At 44.9% G+C, this 26,084-nt stretch overlaps 1 protein-coding gene across 10 annotated transcripts in view; it reads left to right on the top strand.

The window, feature by feature from the left end:
- Positions 1–26,084, top strand: part of specc1la (sperm antigen with calponin homology and coiled-coil domains 1-like a) — a 388,745-nt gene that overhangs the window by 356,997 nt on the left and 5,664 nt on the right. For all 10 annotated transcript variants that reach the window (XM_041202169.1, XM_041202167.1, XM_041202168.1 and 7 more), the window contains 2 exons: positions 12,134–12,250; positions 18,607–18,666. In XM_041202169.1, the coding sequence (XP_041058103.1) occupies positions 12,134–12,250; positions 18,607–18,666 (177 nt within the window). The remainder of the gene's footprint in view (positions 1–12,133; positions 12,251–18,606; positions 18,667–26,084) is intronic.

Here is a 26,084-nt window from a genome sequence, read left to right as displayed (position 1 = left end):
CTGTTCTCCATCTGCTTCAGTAGGTCATGCTCCCGGCCCCCTATCACCTCTGTGCTCACTGACCTACACAGGCAACCGGTTAAGCAGTCTTTATTTTGAAATTCTCTTCTCTGTTTTCAAATCCTTCCATGGTCTTGGCCCTCCCTATCTCTGCAATCTCCTCCAGCCCCAGAACCCCCCAGGATGTCTGCACTCTTCTAAGTCCAGACTTTTGAGATCCTCGATTTTAATTGCTCCACCATTGCTGGCCATGCCTTCCGATGTCTAAGCCACAAGCTCTGGAATTCACTCTTTAAAATCTTTCTGCCTCTCCACCCCACATTCCTCATTTAAAGAACTCCTTAAAACCTGTCCCTCTAACAAGCTTTTGATCTAAGATCTCCTTATGTGGCTCAGCGTCATGTTTTGTTTTATAATGATCCCCTGAAGTGCCTTGGGACGTTTCATTATGTTAAAAGTGCTATATAAATATAAGTTATTGTACATCCTTCTCTGCAGATATTCCAGATAATAATGGTGATGAGAATATGCTCCTATAAAAGGAGTTGACACTTCCATGGAGCATCCCTCGTAGAGTTCCTTGGGAATATGAGACTCGACTTGCAAAGAGTATACTTGACCGAGATGCTAACGATGCAATTCTGAAAGCATGAAATGGAAGCAAATATTAGTTTTGGTTTTCCTGACCTGGCCCAGATCACATTAAGATCATTAGGAGGTTCCATGTATTTTTATTAATTTGAGATGTTAGTTGACATGATCGTGTCTGTTTATGACCATGAACACAGTCCTGGTCCAAATATGTGCCTGGATGCAAACATAATTTACAGTCCATGATCCTTATGTAGACTAGCATTACAATCAAACATTCTTCCTTGGTTTTTTTACCAAATTTCTTTGCACTGCACCATTTTCTCCCCATCTCTGTGTAGATGTTTACTTCTGCTGAAGTATTCATTCACAGGTACCGTAGCCAAGTAACTTTTTATAGTGAGCCTAGACAGTAGGGGTCAGCAGATTATTCAGCTGTGTGAGATTGGCAATTTAAAACACCCAATGGCACCAGTAGAAAAGCAGTTTAAGAAGGTGAGCGAGGCAACAGGTTCCATACTGAGCTGGGGAATCTCAGTCTAATCCTGGTCATATACCTATCTTCTGCATCAATTAGATTGTAACTCTTTTCGAGTTAAAACAATTAAACTAAATTAACAAAATTAGGGATAAATCAGGCACAGCCCCTAATTTAGGTCAGCTGTAAAACCAAAAACAAAAGTTTAAACAAAACAAAAACAAAGTTTAAAGGAAACTTACAACTTTAAACCAAAATGTGATAAAGCACCCCAGTCCCCGCGGTGCCCACCGAGCACGGAAAGCCTTGAGAGTGCCGGCAGACACCACGTGCTCCCTCTCCAAGGACACCCGACCGCGAACATAGCTGCGGAAGAGGGACAAACAATCGGGCGGGAGTCCCCCGTCGATCGCCCGCTGCCTGGACCTGTTAATAGCCAACTTGGCCAGGCCCAGGAGCAGGTTCACGAGGAGGTCCTCCTCCTTCCCGACCCCCTTCCGCACCGGGTGTCCATAGATCAGGAGCGTGGGGCTGAAGTGCAAACAAAACATTAATAACAGGTTTTTCAGGTAACTAAAAAGGGAGTGCAGCCTACCACACCCTATATAAGCATGGTCCACGGACTCCACAAGACCACAAAAAGGGCAGGTTTCCTGGGAGTCCATGAACCTATGCATTCTACGGTTATAAGGGACTGCTGCATGCAACACCCTCCAACCCAGGTCTCTGATAGAAAGGGGGAGGACACCTCCGTAGAGGGCCTCCCATCGGGGGCCTCCACCGCCAGACAGCAACAAGGCACGCCAGGGCCTGTCCGGGCGGCAGACAAGGGCGAGAAAATGAAAGCTGTGCAGCAGCAGTCCATACAAAAAGCTCCTCCGCGCCGTGCCATCAATTAGTTTGTACTTGTCTACTCCACTCTGTGTGCTGATTAAATTATTCTAGTGACATTTGTAATACATAAAGAGTATGAGATTTCCCCCTGAATAAAGCAGAAGTTGCTAATGAGATACAGTAATACAGTACCTGATAGAGAACATTGGACTGCAGGCCATTTACTATGATCATAAGGAAAGCCTTTTTAATGGATTGCCAAAGCAAAATCAAGAGGAAAAACACCATCTGGATAATTTAACACCATCTGGGTAATTTAACATGCTGGGATCAGATTGGCCACCTATTTTACACTTTCTGACCACCACTTTCTCAAGGCCAATTAGTGGGGGGGCAACAAATGTTGGCCTTACCAGCGAGGCTTGGCCTAAATATAAAATAAAAAAAGGGCTTGGCCTAAATAACCAAGTGGTTATGGTACTGGGCTTGTAACCCCAAGATCAAGAGTTCAAATCTCACCATGGCAAACTATGAAACAATGTAATTTCATCTGAATAGGAACAGATGGAAACGTGTTTGTACTCGAAAGAGTTACCAGCGACACCCACGCATAAAAAGAGAAAAAACCTTTTTACTCTTAACAGGCATCTGGTTCAATCCCATCCATTTCCCACCAGGAAGTTGATTTAAAATTAACTGCCTGGAGTCCATTGAAATTGCAGGGTAAATCAAGATCTGGGGTTGCTAATTTCCATGTTTATGGGCCCCCAACAGGCAAAGCTGCTGCTGTCAGCACACATCCATAAAGTTCAGCTGAGACAATGCAGATATATCATATACTTTGACAAAGAGGCAGCAAGTGAATTTAACAGCCTGTGAACAATGTCCAATTTTCAAAAAATAAAAGTTTTGCATGCTTTAGAATGATCAGTTCAATCAAGGGTATGAAAAGGCACTTTGCAGGACATAGACATGAGTTGAGCATGTATCCAAAGTGAAGGGGACTGCAGAGACAATCTCAAAGTGGAGAGCCAATGGTGTGTGGAAAACGTTAACTTAGCTCGCCAGACGGTAAGCAGGCAGGCTTGGATTGGCCACTCATTTCATACTATCCCATTTTATACTCCATTGTGGGAAATGGGTGAGGTGTAAAGAGAAGTTCAGACCCATGGGTCGTTCTGTGAGCACATTGATTCTAATCCTCATCCATCTTCCCCATAAACTGACAATCACAGTAATGGCAGCCGTTTCCTGTTCAACTCTCATCATTACTTGGTCTGCTTATTTAAAATTGCATTGTAAATCATGTACCAATACGAAGCGGGGTCAGGACCCAGAAATGCTTGTGACATTGGGGTCCCGACCCTAAATCCAAAATTCTATCGACCATGCCTGGATGTGACAGGTGTCAATGACCATGCAGCCACAATGAAAACATAGAAACAGGCAATGCTTCGGAGGATGTTTAATGTTGGATTGAATGTGGGATTTGAAGCTCAGCACAGGGTTGAACAGAGCAAAAAAATTTACCAGGCATCCAAAATGGAAACTGGGTTGGCAGTGGGGACATAGAGTTTGGGATTGGCGGGTCGGGGTGTGGGATTGGGGGATCAGGGCATGGGATTGGGAGGTTGGGTGTGGGTTTGGGATTGGAGGGGTTGGGGCATGGGGATTGAGGGGTTGGGCCATGGAGTTTGGGGTCAGGATGCGAGATTGGGGCGTAGGGGTGCAGGGTTTGGGATTGGGGAGTCGGGATGCAGGGTTTGGGTTTGGGGTCGGGTGGGGTCAGGGTGAGGGGTTTGGGATCGGTGGGGGATGGGGGCGAGGGGTTTGGGATCGGGGGGGTGTCGGGGCAAGGGGTTTGGGGAGGTCGGGGCGAGGGGTTTTTGGTGAAAACAAAACAGGATGGTTCTGGTTTGGCCATTAATTACCTTCAAGAAATTCTGAAGCATGCATCAGAAGATTAGTCCAACAGTATAGCTAAAGGCATGAAATGGAGGGTGGGGTAGTGGAAAGATTAAAGTAATTATCAGCAGTAATTATCATTTGAAAGCTGACTCCAACCTTAGCATGTTTGTCACCCACAAGCAACACACAGCTGAGGAACAGGAATGAGCTATGTGGTTTGTCACTGGAAACCTGCGTTCCAAGTCTTTATTAAACTGTTGCAGATTTTATGTATTTGGTGAGATATTGCAGTAGTGCAGCTGATCATTGAGCTGGGGTTGAGGCAGACTCACTGTCTTTTAATTCATTACAGAGTTCTTTTGTTTGGGATTATTTCTAATAATTGATAATGAATAGCTCTGATTTTTTGGTGAGTGTTACTTACAGCTTGGGGAGAGCAAGAGGTTGTCTGTGTCGCTCAGCCGGTGTCTGCCTTTACCAGAGACTGATGTCCAGTGTCTCCTGTGCAACATCGTCATGAATGCTTATGCAAATTATCTTGATTTCGAATTGAACAGAGATTAATTTCACGAACAGAAAAACCTTGTGCATTGAGTTAGGTGATAGACAGTACATGAGCACTGGATGACTTCAGTGTAAATGTGAACTGCAGTTAAACACATCAACTCTCAATGAACTTGCTTTCATGACAACTTTGGCAGCAGCCTGGTTTCCTGACTTGAATTGAGGGGCTTCCATCGTTATTTAAGATGTGAATCAGCTGAGACTATATTAAGACCATATTCCCACTACACAGTGAAAACACTTTGACAAAGGCCTTCCGACTCCAGAAGCCCTCTATTGAATTCTGAGCCGCTGTCACTCAGCTGTTTATAGTACGTGCCATGTCTGTGAACCATGACACGTACAATGACATCACTCCTATGCAGAGAAAGGATCAACAACTTTAGAAAAAGGAGCTTTCGTGGAATAGGAAATGAAGTGGTTCAGAAATGAGTTTGACCTTTACCACTGCAGTTTGCTTACTTTATTTTTTAATGACATATGGAATGTTTTTAAAACGTCAATGGACAGTTTAATGGGACCAGATCCTTCAGGAGCAGGAAGACTGTCCAGCTGCTAATAGTAGGACACAGGATCCTGGCAATGAGGTGCAAGGCAGTCACTCAGGGGTTCTGGATAAGAACCATCACTGCAGCACTGTGAACATCTGAACCTAAGCATGGAATTAATGGCACAAATCTTGCAGTCAGTGGCAAAGAAAAGACACTCGCCATTCATTGCACTTACAGCTGTCCACAGAAGTTTTGTGGGCTTTTCTGCAGCAACTTACATTGATTAGAAAGACATTTCAGCATGGTGTGTGTGACAGGGCAAACAACAATGTGACTGTCAACCAATCAGACTGAAAAATCCTTAACAAATAATGCAGGAGTCACTATTAGCTCAGAGGTGAAGGAGCAAACATTGTTTTGCAGTTGAAAAACTCAGAGAAATGGGTTTCCCTCTGGTTCTTCAAACTTAGCAGTCTGTCAGGGGAGATTGGAAGTCAGAGCTATGGAGAGTAGAGGAACAAGGGATCAAAGACAGGGGTTTGGGGTGAGATAGCGGCTGGGCAGTGGGATGGTGTTGATAAGCTAGATCTAGTGGAAAGATCCACCAGTCCTCGCCTCCCTTTAGCTGCCAGGTTCACTGATTGCACAGTGTTCAGCACCATTCGAAACTCCTCAGATACTGAAGCAGTCTGTGCCTGCATGGGACGTGGACAACATAAAGGCTTGGGCTGATAAATGGCAAGTAACATTCACAACACACAAATACCAGACAATTACCAGATCCAACAAGAGAGAATCTAATCTTCTCCCCATGACTTACAATAACATTGCCAACACTGAATCCCCCAACCTTAACAACCTAGGGTTCGCCATTGACCAGAAACTTAACTGGACTAGTCACATAATACTGTGGCTACAAGAGCAGGCAGACCCCACTACCCCACTACACAGGAAGTGGGCAGGTTGGGGTACCTGTGAAATTTTTAACACTTGATTGCCCCGCCTGATCCAAATCCTTTTTTTTTTACAGATAAGGAACAGAAAGAGAAAGTTTAGAAAATATATATTTTATTTCAATTGTTTTAAATCTCCAGCATAAATTAAACCTCAAGAAATATGTTTCCACGTGTAGTAAAGTAAATTTTCAATGCCAGAGAGGTTGTTTGGCAATAACTGAGACTTAGCATGCTGTTAAAAATTCATTTACAACTGAATGCACCAGCTCTGACATTTGCTGGCATGTTTAGTGGGTAACCAGTGGGTGAGAACTGCCATTTTATGCTTGTCATGTATTTTTAACATCCGAACAAGAAGCAGGAATAGGCCATTCAGCCCCTCAAACCTGCTCCACCATTTAATAAGATTGTGGCTGATCTGATTGTAATCTGAAATCTGCATCCCACCTACTCCCGGTAACCTATCACCCCCTTGCTTACCAAGAATGTATTCACCTCTGCCTTAAAAATATCCAAAGACTCTGCTTCCACCAACTTTTCAGGAAGAGTTCCAAAGACTCAACCCTCTGAGTGAAAAAATCTTGCCTCGTTTCTGTTTTAAATGGGTGACTCCTTATTTTTAAACAGTGATCCCTAGTTCCAGATTCTCCCAGAAGAGGAAACATCCTCTCCATGTCCACCCCGTCAAGACCTCTCAGGATCTTAGATGTTTTAATTAAGTCACTGCTTCCTCTTCTAAACTCCAGCGGATAGAAGACTAGTCTGTCCAACCTTTCCTCATTCCAGGTATTAGTCTGGTAAACCTCTGAACTGCTTGCAATGCATTTACATCCTTCCTTAAATAAGGTGACCAATACTGGACACAGTACTCCAAATGTGGTCTCAATAGTGCCCTGTACAACTGAAGCATAACCTCCCTACCTCTGTATTCAATTCCCCTTGCAATAAATGATAACATTTTATTCCCTAATTACTTGCTGTACCAACATACTAACCTTTTAGCTTTATCCTTTCATTCTTTTTGTAACTTCTAGTCTCATCTGTTGATTTACTATTAGATTTGTACTCTATCCCTTCCTGTCACGGTCTGTTTTTCATTTCCTATAATGATACCTTTTTCTTTTGCCTTGTCTCTGCTCTTTGGTTTACCACATTTTCTCAAATTTGATCCCTTGACTCCCACTGTTTAGTTTAAAACCCTCTCTACTTCCTAGTTATGCGGCTCGCAAGAACACCGGTCCCAGCACGGTTCGGGTGTAGGCCGCCCAACAGTACACACTCCACTTTTCCCAGTACTGGTGCCAGTGCTCCATGAACCAGAACCCACTGCTCCCACACCAGTGGTTGAGCCACAATTTTTTTTTATTCATCCATGGGATGTAGGCTTTGCTGGTTGGGCCAGCATTTATTGCCCATCACTAGTTTCCTTTGAGAAATGTGATGAGCTGCCTTCTTGAACTGCTGCAATCCATGTGGTGTAGATTACAGTGCTGTTAGGAAGGGAGTTCCAGGATTTTGACAAGTGAAGGAACAGTGATATATTCCCAAGTTGGGATGGTGAGTTACTTGGATGAGAACCTCCAGATGGTGGTGTTCCCATATATCTGCTGCCCTTGTCTTCTAGATGGTAGTGGTCGTGGGTTTGGAAGGTGCTGTCAAAGGAGCCTTGGTGAATTCCTGCAATGCAACTTGCAGACGGTACACACTGCTGCCACTGTGCGTCGGCGGTTGAGGGAGTGAATGTTTATAGATGTGGTGCCAATCAAGTGGCTGCTTTGTCTTGGATGGTGTCAAGCTTCTTGAGAGTTGTTGGAGCTGCACTCATCCAGGCAAGTGGGGAGTATTCCATCACTCATCTCCCTCATCTGATTTGTCCTGTGCCAATTTGCACATGCCTCAGGTAGTAATCCAGAGATTATGACCTTTGAGATTCTACTTATTAATTTGATGCTGAGGTCCTTACACTGACTATGCAAAACCTCCTCCTTTGTCCGGTCTTTGTCATTAGTGCCTACATGAACTATGATGAACGGTCCTCCCCCCCCACCGCCCCACCACCCTACTGCAAGTATTTCTCCAGCCCCGAGCAGATGTGCCAAACCGGGCAGGCAACACACTCTTTGCTGCAGAGAACGGTGTCAATCCCTCTGACTATATTATCCCCTACTACCACAACAATCCTTTTTGCTCACCCCACTTGAATGCTTCCTGTATCATGGTACCATGGCCAGCTAGCTCATCCACCCTGCAGTCCCCATTCTCATCCAAACAAAATGAAAAAACTTCAAACCTTGTTAGACAGTTGCAAGGGCCGAGGCTCCTGCACTCCTGCCCTCTGGGTCTCCTTACCTGTCTCACTTGCAGTCACACCCCTTGTCCCTGACCACTGACAAACTCAGAAGATCCTGTCCTGATAGGCCTGATTGCCTCCTGATACACAGAATCCAGGTAAATCTCCCCCTCCCTGATGCGTCACAGTGTCTGCAGTTCAGCCTCCAGCTCATAAACTCTGAGCTCAAACTTCAAACACTCATTGCAGACGTGTTTGCCCTGGATCAAACTGGCATCCGGGATCTCACATGCTGCAGCTGTGACAAAATCACCTGTCCTGACATCCTTAATGTGTTCTAATTAATTATTTAATAGTTTTATCCAATTATATATTTTACTTTTGTTTTTATATATTTTGTAACCTTGCCACCAGTTTCTAGACTATTTTGAACATTAGAAATAGAATAAATCTTAGTCATTTACCAGATACTCACCAAATAACTAGCTTCTTCTCCTGTAGCAGAGAACAACCACTTGCTGAAGGCTTTCCCTTCCTTTTATGCCAAGTCTATGCCAGTGTAATGAAGCAGCTGGAGGAGCAGGGAAAATTGGACAGCAATGTCCAGATTCCCACATTTAACTGTACGTGCAAATGCTGGAAACTATCGTCCGATTTAGTCAATAATAAGTGAGTCCTTGTGGTTTCACTGTAATTATAACTGCAAAGTCCAGGTCAGTGTCTCAGTTAGACTGCTGGAGATCTATTCTTGTGTTGTTCATTTTTAAAAGCTAATTATGGAGTAAGTTTTGGTCGCCTTAGTTCAGTTCCCAATGGCTATTGTGAAGACTTTTGACCCGGAAGCAGTACAATAAGGAAAATTTGTGATTTATTTAAAATGTCTGTGGGATCAGTGATTGGTTTTAGAATGTTTGAAAAAGACATCAATTGTAAGAAGATTGATTGTAATTTTCTTGAATAATGAACTCTGGTCTACGTGACTTGGCAGCAGTACTGACAGGAAGGACACTAACATATGAAAGCTATGTGGCTGGCACACAAAGAAGCTGCTGCTACATAAGAACAGAGGCTACAAGTGAAGGAGCTGAAGGGTGAAGGCAATTAGGCCACAGATGCAGAAGGTAGACAGAGACAGAAGGAGGAACACAGAATTCTTGTGAGGACAAGAAGCAAATCACTCAGGAAGAGTTCAATTTGACAGAAAAGGAGACACAAGCTCTTGGAGGTAATGTGTGAGCTGGCTAAAAGGTCTAAAACTTGGAAACCTGTGTGAATAGCTCGGAGACGCTAAAGAGCTTGGGTGTTTTCCCAGAAGTGGCCAAACCATGAATGGGGTGCTGTTGGTTGACCAGTTGAAAAGGAACTTTGGAAAGCTCCAACATCAGGACTGCCGTGACTCGAGGGAGAGAGGGTTTGTGGAAGTTTGCCTTACTGATGATAATCATACTCATGAAACTTGAAGGTGAAAGTTGTTGGATAGGACACCTGACCTATCCTGCATGAATAAAGAACAGCAAATTGTGGAACTGTGCAGCTACATAGTGCCACATTTCTGTGGGGAGTGATGCGAGTGCTTATGTTTGTGCAAGACGTGTCTTTATTGTAGCGGCTATTTAAAATGAACTTTCCTTTTTTATTTGAAGTATCATTTGCCTGTTAATTCATGTTTAGTTCTGGTTTGGTTCTGATTCATGTTAAAGTAACAGCTACAAAAATGAAATCTTGTTGGTAATTTCTTCATTTGGGGATCATTAAATAAATGTGGTTATTTTGGTTTGGGGTTACCCCACTGGGATCATAACACAGTGGAACATAGTATGTCGTGGCCCCTCACTAAATTGGTAGTCTCATTCCTAGAGGCTGCAGGATAGGTGGTGTGCAAAGTAAAGGCTATCACACTGCTAATAAGGGATGTTTTGCTGAAGATGGAGTTGAGGTAAGTCACTGGAGTGATATAGAGACATACGAACAAACTAAAGACCAGATGGTCCATTAAACTTGCCCACTCAAAATGGCTAGAGTATCATAACCAGACACCACCTCACTCCCCCTGCACTCAACCATATAATCTCCTGGTGGAGGGGTGGTGGAGGTGGGGGGGGGGGGGGGGGGGGGGGTGCAAAAAGCAGAGAATAGGTCAGAGGAGCTTTGAGTCAGTCTTTGACCCCGAAGTGTTTGATACACTGAATGTCTAAAATGTAAAGTGCTAATTTAGCAGCTCTACCACTCCTCACTCTAATAAACATGACATTCACACATAAATTAGCAAAACATGAACTGTGCAAGACATTGAGTGTAATAGAGGTGAGGTGGGCCTAAGGATTAGACACATAGCATCGTCCAGCTGGTACTGTGGGTTGTCAAATGAAGGTTATGTAATACAACAACAATGCAAAAGTAAAGTACTGCAGATGCTGGAAATTGGAAATAAAAATAGAAAATGCTAGAAGTACTCACCTCAGGCAGCATCTGAAGAGAGAAGCAGAGTTAATGTTTCAGATCTATGATCCTCCTTCAGAACTGAGGAAAGAAACAGTTGCTTGGTAGTACACAACTTGAGTATTGCTGAAAAAAGAGACCTTTTTTTGTCTTGCACTCATCAGGACAGATGCAAGAATGCCAAGTTTCAAAGGGAACAACAATTTATATTGCATGAGTATAGTTTCCAATTGTGATTAAATGTATTCCTAGAGATAAAAACAAAAAAACCGCGGATGCTGGAAATCCAAAACAAAAACAGAATTACTTGGAAAAACTCAGCAGGTCTGGCAGCATCGATGGAGAAGAAAAGAGTTGACGTTTCGAATCCTCATGACCCTTCGACAGAACTTGAGTTCGAGTCCAAGAAAGAGTTGAAATATAAGCTGGTTTAAGGTGTGGGGGGGGCGGGGGGAGGATCTCTTCCATCCACCACCATCACCCTCCTGGCTATGCCTTGACCCACCAGAGGTGGTGGTGCAGTGGTATACAGACAGGAGCGAGTTGGCCTGGGAGTCCTCAACATTGACTCTGGACCCCATGGCATCAGTTCAAACATGGGCAAGGAAACCTCCTGCTAATTTAGTACACACAGCCACAGCCGCTGCTGCCACCGCCACCACCAACCAAGCTGATGTATCATTACTCCATGTTGAACACCAATTAGAAGAGGTGCTGTGGGTGGCAAGGGCACAGAATGTACTCAGTCTCGTTTTTAAGATTGCAACACAATTCCAGGATTCTCCAGGAGAATTAAAGATTAATCTTCAGGGCCCTGCCAGGACAAAAATCATAGGAGCATTGAAAATTATCTCTCTCTTATTGTTCTATAAACACGTTCTGAAAATTGTGGCGATGGGGAGAAAGACTATTTCACTGGGTTAGAGGTGAGGGACATGATGGAACCTCCAGAAATGAGACCAACCAGAAAACCAGAATTGACAACCTTAACCTCCAAGCCATTTTCATGTTTGAGGATTCTTTAAGATGTGAGCTTGCTGTGCTATTAAATGGAGTTGAGAAATTAAAATTGAGAGTCTTGTTCTTCAGTCATTCAGATTAGCCTTGGTTCATGAGGCAGAGTTTGTGTCTGTGTTTCTTGAAACTAAAACATGGTGCCTATTGTAAAAAGTGATGTTTTCTCACAATGAGTGGATGATTAGAAGGCCTGTGTATTTGTAAAGCTACATTACTAATAGAGCTCAAAATAAATGTGATCTACAAGTTAAGAGTGAATTATGCACTGGCTTTTCTTTTTATAATATGTGCTCGTTTAGATTTTCAACTGATTTGCCTTAACACACACATGCAGAGACAATGAAAGGTGGAGCTCAATTGTGCAACTGAGCAGGAAAGTTCCAGCCCCAGAAAGGATATGTGGGGTTTTGTTAGATTAGTGTTTAAGTGTGAGCCACCAAACAATTGTGTGTGAAAAGTTCAAAGGTATGGGCAAGAATGTGGGGGAAGAATGCAATTTTTCTCTCTATTTTAGGATTTTTCTGATACAGCATAATCAAATAATTTTATTGTTTCCTCTCCCCAGAACATTGACATCACAAATTTCAGCAGTAGTTGGAATGATGGTCTTGCATTCTGTGCTGTGCTTCATACATATCTTCCAGCACACATTCCATATCAGGAGCTGAACAGTCAGGACAAGGTAAAACAACTGTTTGTTGATTGGTTCAGATGATATGAGGATTAAAATTGTTTTTAAATACTTGTGCGGACTGAATGCCCACCACAGTTCTACACTTCTTATTTTAGCAATACTTTGGTACCTTCCTTTCTTGCCCGCAGTCCCAGTAATGTTGCACAATCCTGACCAGGTAGCCTGGACCACTCACTGTGAGGTGATTGACAGAGCATGGGACGAATCACCCAATGCACCAAGTCATTGGCTGTGCCAGGTATCACCCTGTGCACTAGAGAGAGTGCAGAGGAGATTTACCAGGATGTTGCCTGGGCTGGAGAATTTTAGTTATGAGGAGAGATTGGATAGACTCCAGCTCTTTTCCTTGGAGCAGAGGAGATTGACGGGGGACATGATTGAGGGGCATAGATGGGGTAGACAGGAAGGAACTTTTCCCCTTGGTGGAGGGATCAATAACCAGGGGGCATAGGTTTAAGGTAAGGGGCAGGAGGTTTAGAGGGGATGTGAAGAAGAATTTTTTCTCCCAGAGGATGGTGGGAATCTGGAACTCACTGCCTGAAAGGATGGTAGAGGCAGAAACCCTCATAACATTTAAGAAGTATTTGGATGTGCACTTGCGATGCCATGGCATACAAGGCTATGGGCCTAGTGCTGGAAAATGGGATTAGAATAGTTAGGTATTTGTTTGACAGGCGCAGACTCGATGGGCCGAAGGGCCTTTTTCTGTGCTGTAGACCTCTATGACTCTGAGGTGGTGAGATTGTAACGTGGCAAATAGTGGACATGAAGCTTTTCCTCGCATTTAATTTTACATCTGCAACGGTTTTACCCACTCACTTAACATGTCAATGGCCTTTAGCAACACTCTACTCCTATCTACACCACTGTGGTGCCTCCAGCTTAATATTATCAGCAGGTTTGAAAATACGGCTTGCCCCCTTTTGCTTTATCTAAGCCATTTATGAATTTAGTGAAAAGCTGAGGCCCCAGTACAAATTCTTGGGGAACATGACTAGATACAATCCTATCAATTGTGGAGAAGGTCCAAAGCCAGGGGCCATAAATAGATAGTTGCTAATAAATCCAATAAGGAATTCAGGATAAATGCCACAAGGAGTAATTGAGGCAAATAGCTTAAATGCAGTTAAGTAAGTGAGGAAGGAAGGACTAGAAGGATAAGGGTGATGGGTTGAGATAAAGTAAGGTGGAATGAGGCTTGTGTGCAGGAGACTGTGTGCAGCAAGACCAAGTACTCAATTCTGGGAATTTAGTAAGTGAGTGAATTCAGTGCAATGAGGGAGGAGGTGCTATTCTGGTCTTTTGCAAAAAATGAGTGGTCTAAGAGACGAAGCCAGAGATCTGAGAGCTGAAGCCTGGAGGCATAAATTAGATGAGCAGGTACGTGGTTGGTTGGTTGAATTTTTTTCCCTCTAAACTGGGACAGCATTTTAAACTGGTACTGGGGAGATACAAGTATTGTGTTAAATTTATAGTTTAACTGGTGAAACTCCATAATATGACTATGGGTAATTGCTAGTGATATTCCTAAAGTTGAAACCTAATTAGTTAAATAAAATGCAATATATATGGCAGGGCAGGTGATGTGTTGCAGCTGTAGCATGTTGGGAGCTGGTGGACACCAGTGTGATCCATGGCAATTATATCTGCAGTAAGTGCCTGCAGCTTGAGGACCTTCAGCTCAGAGCCAGTGAACTGGAGTCTGAGCTTCAGACACTGCAATCAGGGAGGGGGAAAGTTACCTGAACACTTTGTCCTAGGAGGCAGTCACACCCCTTAGTCTAGATTCTTCACATTTGGTTTGTGGTCATGGACATTAGGGTATGACTGATTGAGACAAGTGTGTGGACCCAGAAGTAGCAATGGCTTCAGCCCTTGCCACTGTCCAACAGGTTTGATATTCTTGCAGTTTGTGTGGACGAGAGCAGGGGCTGCAGGGAGGATGAGCAAATTGACTATGGCAACATGGTGCAGAGGGCCTTTCTAGTATGGAGGTGGAGTGGGAGTTTAAAATAATGTAGTTGTAGTACGGGACAGTATAGTTAGGTGGATAGACACTGTTCTTTGCAGCAAAGAGCATGAGTCCCAAAGGCCTGGTGCCGGGGTTAAGGACATCTCAGGGCTGGAGCAGAACTTGCAGTGGGAGGGGAAGAAACCAATTGTCTTGGTCCACGTGGATACCAACAACATAAAGGACCAAGAAAGAGGATCTGCTGAGAGGGTATTAGCAGCTAGGGGCCAAATTAAAAAGCAGAACTACAAAGATAATAATCTCTGGATTACTACCTGAGTCACAAGCAAATTGGCATAGGGTAGATAAGATCAGAGAGATGAATGCGTGGCTCAAAGATTGGTGTGGCAAAAATCGGTTTCGATTCATGGGACACTGGAACTGGTACTGGTACTGGGAAAAATGGGAGCTGTACCATTGGGATGGTCTTCACCTGAATTGTGCTGGGACCAGTGTCCTGGTGAATCATAACTCAGGCTGTAGAGAGGGCTTTAAACTAAATGGTGGGTAGGGGTTCATGTGAGGGGAGATTTGGAAAGTTAAAGAGAGAAGACAAGGCAATAGTGCAGGGTAGCGATACGGGTAATGGTAACCAGAGTGTGACAGAAAGGGACAGAGCGTACAAATGCAGGAATGCACCAGCAAATAAGGCCAGAGTAAGGAAAAATAGGAAAAAGACAATTAATGGCCCTTGTGGCATGGATAGTTCCTAAATCAGAAGGGCTGAGAAGGTAAGGGATGACGTGGGTGCCCCTTCATCAGACTCTTCGACTACCTCTGGCCTTTCATAGTGCCCTTGCATGCTGGATAAGGCCACCAGGTAGGATGCAGATGGCACTCACAACATGCATCTCTATGCCATCAGCAACACTGAGCAGTTTGTGCTATATGGAGTCTTGCTCTTTCTGCGCATATCAGCGCACTGCTCCTGAATCTACTCGGTGGTGCTCTCCAGGAGGTTGGCCACTCTCTCAACGGAGGAGCACATGCATTGCATGGACCTGTCCATTGCCTGCCCATAGCTCTTCAATGCCTCAGGGATCTCCAACATTCAGGAACTTATCTACCTTTGATGATCCAGAAAGAGCCTCCTTGCATGTGACATCTGAGGCCCAGCACCTTTGCCCTATGGACCATAGCTGTGTCCCCTCTGTGCTTCAAGGTGGGCTCCCCACATCTGACTGTGCCTCACTCACTCACTCCTGCTCACTCAGGATGTGATGTTCACCCAGTGCTCCCCGTTCTAAACTTGTTTTGAGGTCCAACCTAGGTAAGTGTGCCTGCACTGGTGGAAGGAGCGGAGGAATAATGTGTCAGCGCTGGCTCGGAAACATCTCTCCTGGCAGAAGGGGACAATAATGAACAAGCTAGAATACTTTGCCCTTCTCCACTACTGACTCTTTGGGAAGCACAAGTAGGTGGTGAAGAAAAATCAAGTTACTCAGCAGGTGCCTCATCAGAAGCAACCCAAGAGATGTTAGCGGTCGTATAGCCACAGTGGGCATTGGGCAGGAATGACCACCGTGCCCTTCGTGTGAAGATTGAACTATCAAATGACGCTGCTCTTCACAGCTTCTGTCTTACCATCGCCCATGACCTGACGCGACAGCACCCTTGTGATTGCAGCATCACCTCCTTTATTAGGGTCAGAGTGCTGAGATCGGCACACCTGTCCGAGGCAGGTCCTGAGAGTTATGCACTCTTTTTTATTGTATAATGAGCAGGGAATGATTTATGAGTCCCTATTCCAGCATGACATTCACTCCTCAGTGACGTCCCTTGCTTACTGTGCACCATATGAGGGTTACTGACATCTCAGCAATGCAGTCGGCCACTTGATCTGACAATGTTAGAATCTTGAGTACTCAGTGCTCAGCTCCTTTGCACACTGGGGTTTACAAAGTTACAGACCTGTCACCTGGGTGTCACTTGACATTAAGTTTTCTGGGTTTTATCAGGCCATTGAATCATCTTCTGTACTTGATGACTCCCCAGTTACTGACTTCCATCGCCATATTCATGCCTCCGGGTGCCTTTCTTCTTCCAACCGCTGGGAGCAAGATTTCTCTCTTATGTGATTGGTTAAATCCTCAAGGGAGACATCCCAGAATCTTGGTGCCACCCCTGGATGCTTGCCCATGGCAGTGGATGGGGTCCCTTCTGCCCCATTGCACCTGTGAATGACAAGCCTAGTCATGCCTGCTGTTTGTCTTTTCAAAGGGCCCTCAGTTTCTAGATCCTGCCTCCAGACTGCTCCTGGCACCACTGATTACTCACCCCGAGTCACTTAGACTCTTTGTGTTTTGCGGGGTCGGGATCCAGAAATAATCCAGACACCAGGCTCCTGACCCCAGGCTGACAACTCAGCCTATGGTGTCCTGCAAGGGCCTATTTTGGAGCCTCAGCTATTCATTATATTTATTAACAACATAGCATAATGGATAGAAAGCCACACATCCAAGCTTACCAATGTCACAAATGTAGACAGCTCTGTAAGCAGTGTAGTTGAAAGGATAAAATTACTAAGAGATATTGATAGACTAAGAGAATGGGCTAAACTGTGGCGAATGTATTTCAGTATAGGTGATTGTGAGGTCATCCACTTTGGACCTAAACAGGGTGTAGCAGAATACTTTCTATATGTGACAGGTTGGAAACAATGGAGACCCAAAGTTATTCGGGGTGGGTTGGGGCATGTGGTGCAGTGTCCATGTACACCACTCATTAAAATGTCATGGACAGAAAATAATCTAAAATGGAGTGCTGGCCTTTATATCCAGGGGACTAGGTTGCAAGGAGTTAGAATTTATGCTACAGCCATACAAAGCCCTGGTTAGATCACACTTGGACTCCATGGGTTAAATTACAAGGAGGAATTACACAAACTAGGGTTCAATTCCCAGGTGACTTGATCAAAGTTTTTAATATGGTAAGACAAACAAATAAGGTAGATAGGGAGAAACTATTTCTGCTGTTTGGGGAGTCTAGGACTAGGAAACAATGAGAACTAGACCTTTCAGGAGTGAAATTAGGAAACGCTTCTACACACAAAGAGTGGAAAATGTTTGGAACTCAAACACCACAAATGGTAGTTGATGCTAGATGGGTTGTTACATTTAAATTCAAGATTGATAAATTTTTGTTCATCAAAGCATTAAGTTGGGTGTAAGGAGTTAAGTCGCAGATCAACCCATGATCTTAATGAACAGGTTTAATGAACAGAGGGGGTAAATGGCCAACTACTCATTCTCTGTTGGTGTCTGAATTGGAAATTGGTCACTGAATCACTGCATTTAGGATTCCTTACATGGGGTGTATCTATGATCAAGGGAAAGGCTACCTTACTGAGAGAGCTCAAAGTAAATGTGATCTACAAGTTACCAGTAAGAAGCAAGCTTAGGGGTAAGGGAGAATCACGCTGGGTCAGTGTCAGCCACCACCTAATAGTCAATTACAGGGCACAGTCACCACAGCCCATATAATGGTTCCACGGAGAGACTACTGAAGTGTATGATCGCCAGTTTAGCTAAGCCCAAAACAGGCACGTCAAGCAGGTAGTATAGGAAAGAACGATAAGCCAAGTAATTGGGGCTGTCCATGTTTAAGGTGGAATATGGGCTCAGAAAGGAAGTGTGATCATGGGTGAAGCCCTAACTTTTGCATTGCAGCTGCTAATTCATCAGTGACCTCAATAATATTGTCTCTACTGTGTCAAGCAGCTGATCCACAACAGCAGCTTTATGTCTTGCGGAAAGGACCCAAGGACACAGCCTCAGAGTAAAGGGAAGACCTTTTAAAACAGAGATGAGGAGAAACTTCTTTAGCCAGAGAGTGGTGAATCTATGGAATTCATTGCCACAGAATGCTGTGGAGGCCAGGTCATTGAGTGTAATTAAGACCAAGATAGGTTCTTGATTGGTAAAGGGATCAAAAGATACGGGGAGAAGGCGGGAGAATGGGGTTGAGAAACTTATCAGCCATGATTGAATGGAGGAGCAGACTCGATGGGCCAAATGGCCTAATTTCTGCTCCTATGTCTTATGGTCTAAAGCTGAAAATCTACCACACGTTGGCTGGTTTAGCTCAGGTTTGACCCAAAATGTGGTAACCAGGGATAGGATTGGAAGGAGCATAGACAGTACATTTCCAAAAAAATGTCCAGGTTTTAAGTTCTGGTGTATGCTGTGAACAGACACCTGTCACCTATGCCACTATTAACAAACACCTTACCACTTGAAGACCCATGCAGAAGTTTAGGATTAATGAATGGTACTGTTCTTTGGATGTTCTTTTTAACAACAGGCTTCTAACCTCTTGTGTCTTTATTTTGCAGCGGAGAAATTTTTCTCTTGCCTTCCAGGCAGCTGAAAGCGTTGGCATCAAGTCCACACTGGTAAATCTTTAAATAAAACACTCAAACTAAATGCTCAGCTCCTAATTCTAAGTCACAGAATGCAAGTCACTTCCTTTCTGCCTATCTTTATGCTTTCTATTATTCTCTTGTTGGTGTAACATTACGTTCCCAGAAGTCACACAAATTTTTAAAAATTATTATGCTTTCTATATTTAAGTAGTTTCTCTTCCTTGTACAGATTTTTATCTTTGGTCTAAACATTGTAAGGACTGTGCACAAAGTCAGAGCCACTTCCAGTTCCCAGCGTTCAGGGTCCTGTGTACTGAGTATTTAGTTTGCAGACTATTGAGAGGTTGCGAAATACCAGATGTTACTTAAATGTTTATTCTATTAAACGCTATTGTTTGTTTTATCAGTACGGAAATAAATTGCCGGAACTGGTTACAATTCAAGAGTAGACAATTCAAAACTTTTTGTTGGTATACAACCAGTGCCACAGGCTGACACTTTAGATCTAGTCTGTGCATCAAGCGAGTTTGCAGTCTGGGATTATCAAACTGAGTTTTTGATTTCAGCAAGGACAGTGTTACTGAAGATCAATAAAATAATCCTGCAATTCCCATGAACCTACCCATTAAGGTTTCATATTTGGAACTAGAGTTTGAATGCAGCCCAACCTGACTGCAGGATAGCATCCCACACCACCATCCCCTTGCAATCCAGTAGTCTCAGCCTTGGATAGTCTAAACCTGATTCCATGCAGGTACAACAGACAATTTGCTTATTTAGAGAATCATCGAGCGGAATCTCCTGCTCTGAAGACTGAGTCCGTGGTGAGTGGGAGAATCAGCATGACTCCCACTGGCCAGCGGGACAGCGGAATATATGCAATCTTCCACTTTTCAGCTCATTAATTATACGTCATTGAGGATCTCAGCAAATCTCGGGGCAGGGCGGGCAGCAAGTCACCACCCTGCTGTTACCTCATCGGGAAGAAGGTCCTGGTGCCATATTTAAATAGCATCTGGACAGACATTCACTCATTGCAGACCTGGAGCTGCAGAGAAGTGCATGATGGCTTCAAGACAAGAAACCCTCGGCCTCACAGTTCACTCCAGCCACCCTGGGGATTTTCCTCCAAGCCGTCCAGAAAAGGCGGGAGGTCCTCTTTCCAAGGGATGGGGGCAGGAGGCCCTCCCATCTTACCACGCCAGCCTGGGAAAGAGGTCATAGGGGAGCTTAGCGCCAGTGAGGCCCAGAAAAGGACCGCCCTGCTGTGCAGGAAACGCATGAATGATAAGCTACACTCCTCCAGGGTAAGTGAGGCTTCTACTCAATGCAAACTCACACGCTCATAAGGGCATCAGGCAGTCTAGGGGTTAGAGCCCACAGTGATGTCACACACTAGCAGTAGCTGGGATATCAGCACTAAATGTCTGTCAACCACTTTAAGCTCTCCATGTCATGTAATTTCTGCGTAAATGGTATCTTAATCTCTTAAACGGGAGGGCTCAGCAGAGACAATAGGCATGCAAGCTTCTAAATTGCTCTTTCATCCTTTGGGTTTATAGTCAATCCTTCTGTCTTTATGCAGGTCAAGATTGCCCATAATAAAAGAGAGCGTGCCATGACCGGAGGGGGCACCCCTGGGTTCTGGATGCATTCCAGTTTTGAAGAGCAGGCTGCAGAGTTCACTGGAGACGAGAGAGATCATTCCTGCAGCGGAAGGCAAGATCAGCCTCCTCAACAAGCAAGTAAGGATGCATCCAGTATACATCGACAATGTATGAATAACGACTGTGAGTGATCTTTAATGAATGAGCCTGTTTAGTCAATCAATAATTCTATTTTCTCTATTCCAGGCACCAGCAAGAAAAGGCAGATGACTTGGCCCCAACTCCCAGACCACCTCTGAGGAGGAAGCCTTAGTATCCTCAGAGGAAGAGCCATCACAGCATTCACCTGCACCCTCCACCAGCATAGATACACACACCTCAGTGGGACCGAGTTCTAGAGTAGGGTCAGGTTCACAATCTGGTGATCACCTCACAGACACGGCTCTGCAGCAGGTGGAGGCAGTGACAGCTGAGGTCTCCGACACTTGGAGGACAGCTGGAGACTAGGCCCCTGCTGAGACAGGGTCCGATGACTAGCCTTTGGACTCTGCCCTAGCAGACCTCTTGGAAATGCAGAGACAGGCAGGGGAACATTAGGCAGGGTTGTCAGAGGCCATCCGCAAACTGGAGCAAAGGATGGAGGAGTCTGTCCATGCTCTGTCTGCAGTCATGGCTCTGGCGTGTGAATGCATAAAAGTCTTCATTGGCAGGGTGGCAGCCATCTTGGTGATCCAGGTCCAGCAGTTTCTGCTGGATTTGTGCTCAGACCTGCACACCATCACTGTAGCCATGGATGAATTTCAACAGGGCTAGGCAAAGGGGGACAGAGAACCTTGACCTCCCTCCAGGTGCCCCTTCCCCTCAAGGAGTCAGGGTGGGGCCATCGGGCACCCAAAGGGAGGAGGGGCACCAGCCAGGCACCCCAGGAACATCCACCCAGCTCACTCCAAAGAAGCCTTGCTGCTCCACCTCTCCTCTGCCAGTGACCCATCGCCTCCAGGAGGTCAGGCTGAGGAGAATCCCTCTGCACCTGAGCAGGAGACACTCAGCGGGCCAGGGCCCTCAAGCTCTCGGGCCACCAGAGGATGCCTGTCAAAGTTATCACAGACAACAGGGCGTTGCAGTCAGTAGGCTGCTTCTGCCTCAGCTGTGGATTTTGGGGCTGCACCTAGACATAGCAGTAGGGTTAGAAAGATTAAGTAGTATTGAATGCACATTGGTGACATGGGTGTTCACTCATGTAGACTTTTCACTTTTGTAATTATATGTTGCATCCATCCTTCTCCAATTCTCATGGATTCCATTTATTTCAATTGGCTTCAGAGTGTCGTGGTCATTTAAGGATTCGAAATGTAGCACCCCAATAAAATCCCATCTGGATCTCAATCTCACAACAGTGAGTAGCCTTCAATTCCACATCTGTGACATCAGGAAAGACACATTATATGTGAAACTGATGGCTGATCAATAAACCAGTCAGCCTAAACTCTCAGGCAGACATGCTTTGGGTTCTGGAGAAGTGTTCAACAAGGTTAGTGATTATCCTGCTGCTGAAGCACTGATGTCTATTGTTTGTGGGTGGCACAATTATTCACCAGGACGAATATTGTATTTGTTTCTCCAGTATGTCATTTGTAATGGCGTTTATTTTATGTGAATCAGTTTATGAAAAATGTTCTGTAAAACTTTGAAGCACATAGGCTTCCATGCCTCTGTCGGAAGATGTACTGTCTGCATTTAAGGTTGAACATCATTCTTTGCTGAGTTCCCACTCTTCCCACGCATGACCCTGAACTAGGCAGGTAAAGATCAATAGGGAAACTTACAAATTGCCTGCAAGATGGGTGTGCATATGTGGTGTCAGAGACGTGCGGTGTCAGAGGCGTGTGCTCGTCTTGATAAAGCTGTCTCCTTACCTACAACGATCTTACATTGGACTTGAATACTTGAATGGCCACTTTGCAGGGCTTTATGTGCTCCAAGGGAAAAGGCATATCAGACAACTTGATCTGGAATGCATTGCGTCTAGAAAAGGAATGGCTTTTATGAGCTGTTATCATGTCGGACTATGATGCTTTCAAAGCGATGCATATGCAACTCTCCTAAGGCCTCAGCAGGGCCTATGAAGGGAAGATGTTCTCATTGGATGCTGTGTCAGCAATGACTGGGCTAGATTTCACCCTAATGCAAAGATTATCCAGGACAGAGACTTGTCAGTCTTCTGACGGTTGCAGGGTCCTGAGTGGTTGCACCTCAGCAAACCATTGTCCTGGTGAGGCACTCTCTGTGAGGACAAGGCAAACAAACCTCGAAACTTTAGTGCATGATCTAGATGTTAATGGGCATTGCTTTATGATGTGTGAATGATGATTGGGGACAGTAACAAGATGATGCCTCATCATTCTGCATTGATGAGAGTTGACAATGGGACACATGAAGCTCTCCTGATGCTGCTCCCCTGTTGAGCCGTCCATCCGTTAAGCATGAAAGATTGATATGCGTGTTCGAGCCATGTTTTTGGGCTGGTGTCATACTGACATAAGTGTCTCACTGTGTAATTTGGACTTGCAGCCGCTTAAAAGCTGCCATGCACACTGACTTGGTGAGGCCTTAGGTGAAAGGACTATACTAAGTGAGATTGCTTAAGGACATGAGCTAAGGGGGTGCCAATCAGATTCCACAGCAGCCATATGTTGCCAGGCATGCTTTCATCCCTTCCAAGATGATCCCATCATTAGGACAATGAGTACTGATATTTCCGTAATTATGAGACCATTGCGCTTTTGTGAGATTTTCTAGCTGAGAATGAAGGTGGTGGATGTTCTGTGCAGCAAAGGTTGAAGGAAATTTCAATTGTGAGAACCTTACTCCTGCTGGAATCAGGTTGTCGTAGGCACATTTGTGTTGTACCCATGCAGTGACCTCTTCATGTGGCTTGTCTAAATCCTCACCTCTTCAGAGCCGTCCACTTCAATGTCCTCCTCGTCCAAGGAGACACCTTGATCCTCAATTTCTCCTCAAGCAACCCATCCCCCCTTTGCAGCACAAGGTTGTGCAGGGTGCAGCAAACAACAATGATGCAGGACACATCCAGCTCAAACATCAGAAACGCATTTTCAGGAAGTCAATCGCCGGTTCTATCAAGCACCTTGTGGCGCAGTGTGCAGCATTGTAGCTGTCTTCAGCAGCACTGTGTAGTTGGTGAATCCATGTCATCAGCCAGGTCTTCTGAAGGTCCCCTTTGTCCCCAAGGAGCCAGCCCTGTGAACATTGGTCCTGCAAAGATCTGTGGCACCCGTGAGTGTATCAAGGCGTAAGAGTCATGAGAGATCCCTGGGTACATAGCACAAACATGATGGATCTGCTTTCTGTGGTCACAAATTAGCTGAATGTTCAGAGAGTGAAATCCTTTTCTATTAATGAATCTCACAGGCCATGTAGCAATGGTGGCGTGGTGGTATTGTCGCTTGACCAGTAATCCAGAGACCCAAGGTAATGCTCTTGGTTTGAATCCCACCACAAAGTTAATGGCGAAATTTGAATTCAAGAAAAAAAATCTGAATTAAACACCTAATGATTACCATGAAACCATGTCAATTGTCGTAAAAACCATCTGGTTCACTAATGTCCTTTAGAGAAGGAAATCTGCTGCCCTTACCTGATATGGCCTACATGACTCCAGACCCATAGCAATGAAGTTGACTCTTCACTGCCCTCTGAAATGAGCTAGCAAGCCACTCAGTTGTATCAATCCGCTAAAAGGTCTAAAAGGAATGGAACCAGATGGACCAACAAGCATTGACCTTTGCATCGGAAACAACAGTGGCAAACACAGCCCTGTAAAACCTTGCAAAGTTCCCCTTATTAACATCTAGGGGCTTGTCCCAAAACGTGGGAGCTGTCTCACAACCTAGTCAAGCAACAGCCTGACATCCTCACAGAATCGTACCTTACAGACAATGCCCAAGACTCCACCATCACCATCCCTGGGTATGTCCTGTCCCACTGGCAGACCCAGCAGAGGTGGTGGCACAGTGATATACAGTCAGGAGGGAGTTGCCTTGGGAGTCCTCAACATCGACTCCAGAGCTCATGAAGTCTCATGGCATCAGGTCAAACATGGGCAAAGAAACCTCCTGCTGATTACCACGTACCACCCTCCCTCAGCTGATGAATCAGTTCCCCTCCATATTGAACATCACTTGGAAGCACTGAGGGTAGCAAGGAGCAGAATGTACTCTGGATTAGGGACTTCAATGTCCATCACCAAGAGTGGCTCGGTAGCAACACTACTGACCGAGCTGGCTGAGTCCAAAAGGGAATAGCTGTTAGACTGGGTGAGGGAACCAACAAGTGGGAAAAATACTTGACCTCATCCTCACCAACCTACCAGCCAGAGATGCATCTGTCCATGACAGTATTGGCAGGAGTGACAACCGCACAGTATCTGTGGAGACGAAATCCCATCTTCACATCGAGGATACTCTCCATTGTGGGCACTAAAACCGTACTGAATGGGATAGATTTTGAACAGATCTAGCAAATCAAGACTGGGCATCTACGAGGCACTGTGGTCCATCAGCAGCAGCAGAATTGTACTTGAATGCAATGTGTAATTTCATGGCCCGGCATATCCCCCAGTCTACCATTAATGTCAAGACAGGGGTCAACCCTGGTTCAGTGAAGAGTTCAGGAGGGCATACCAGGAGCAGCACCAGGCAGAACTAAAAATAACGTCAACCTGGTGAATCTACAACATAGGACTGTTGTATGCCAAACAGCATAAGCAGCATCAATAGACAGAGCTAAGCAATTTCACAACCAACAGATCAGATCTAAGCTCTGCAGTCCTGCCACATCCAGTCATGAATAGTGGTGGCCAATTAAACACACTCGGGAGGAGGCAGCTCCACAAATATCCCCATCCTCAATGATGGAGGAGGGCAACACATCAGTGCAAAAGATAAGTCTAAAGCACTTGCAACAATCTTCAACCAGAAGTGCTGAGTGGATGATCTATCTCGGCCTCCTCCTCTTGAGCCAATTTGATTCACTCCACATGATATCAAGAAATGGCTGAAGGCACTGGATACTGCAAAGGCTATGGGTCCTGACAATATTCCGGCAATAGTACCGAAGACTTGTGCTCCAGAACTTGCCGTGCCCCTAGCCAAGCTGTTCCAGTACAGCTACAACACTGGCATCTACCCGGCTATGTGGAAAATTGCCCAAGTATGTCCTGTACACAAAAAGCAGGACAAATCCAACCCAGCCAATTACTGCCCCAGTCTACACTCAATCATCAGCAAAGTGATGGACAGCTTACCATGTTGTCAAGGGCAATTTGGGATGGGCAATAAATGCTGGCCTAGCCAGTGACACCCACGTCCTGTGAATGAATAATAAAAAAGAGACAATTGAAGAGGCATGAGGCTGATTGCTAATGACCTGCTTTATGGTGATAGACTGGATGCTCATCCTGAAAAGGAGGCATATGAGAGGAATACAAGATTGTAAAGTCTAAAGGAAATGATTAATCCAGAATGCTACTATAAATTAAGAGATGAGGATTCAACCTAGAAACCGGCAGCTTTAGGACCAATACTGAGAGATTTTCCTGCTGGCAGAGAGTGATAACAGTTGTGAACTTCAAAGCTAAGCAGTAGAAACAAATTTTTGGAATCATTTAGGAAATAATTAGATGTTGGTCAAAATCCTGGAACTCCTTTCCTAACAGCACTGTGGGTGTACCTACACCACATGGACTGCAGCGGTTCAAGAAGGCAGCTCACCACCACCTTCTCAAGGGCAATTAGGGCCCGACCAGCGAAGCCCACATCC

The sequence above is a fragment of the Carcharodon carcharias genome, chromosome 13 (assembly GCF_017639515.1).
Source record: "Carcharodon carcharias isolate sCarCar2 chromosome 13, sCarCar2.pri, whole genome shotgun sequence".
Taxonomy (NCBI): domain Eukaryota; kingdom Metazoa; phylum Chordata; class Chondrichthyes; order Lamniformes; family Lamnidae; genus Carcharodon; species Carcharodon carcharias.
This window is presented reverse-complemented; position numbering and strand designations above follow the sequence as displayed.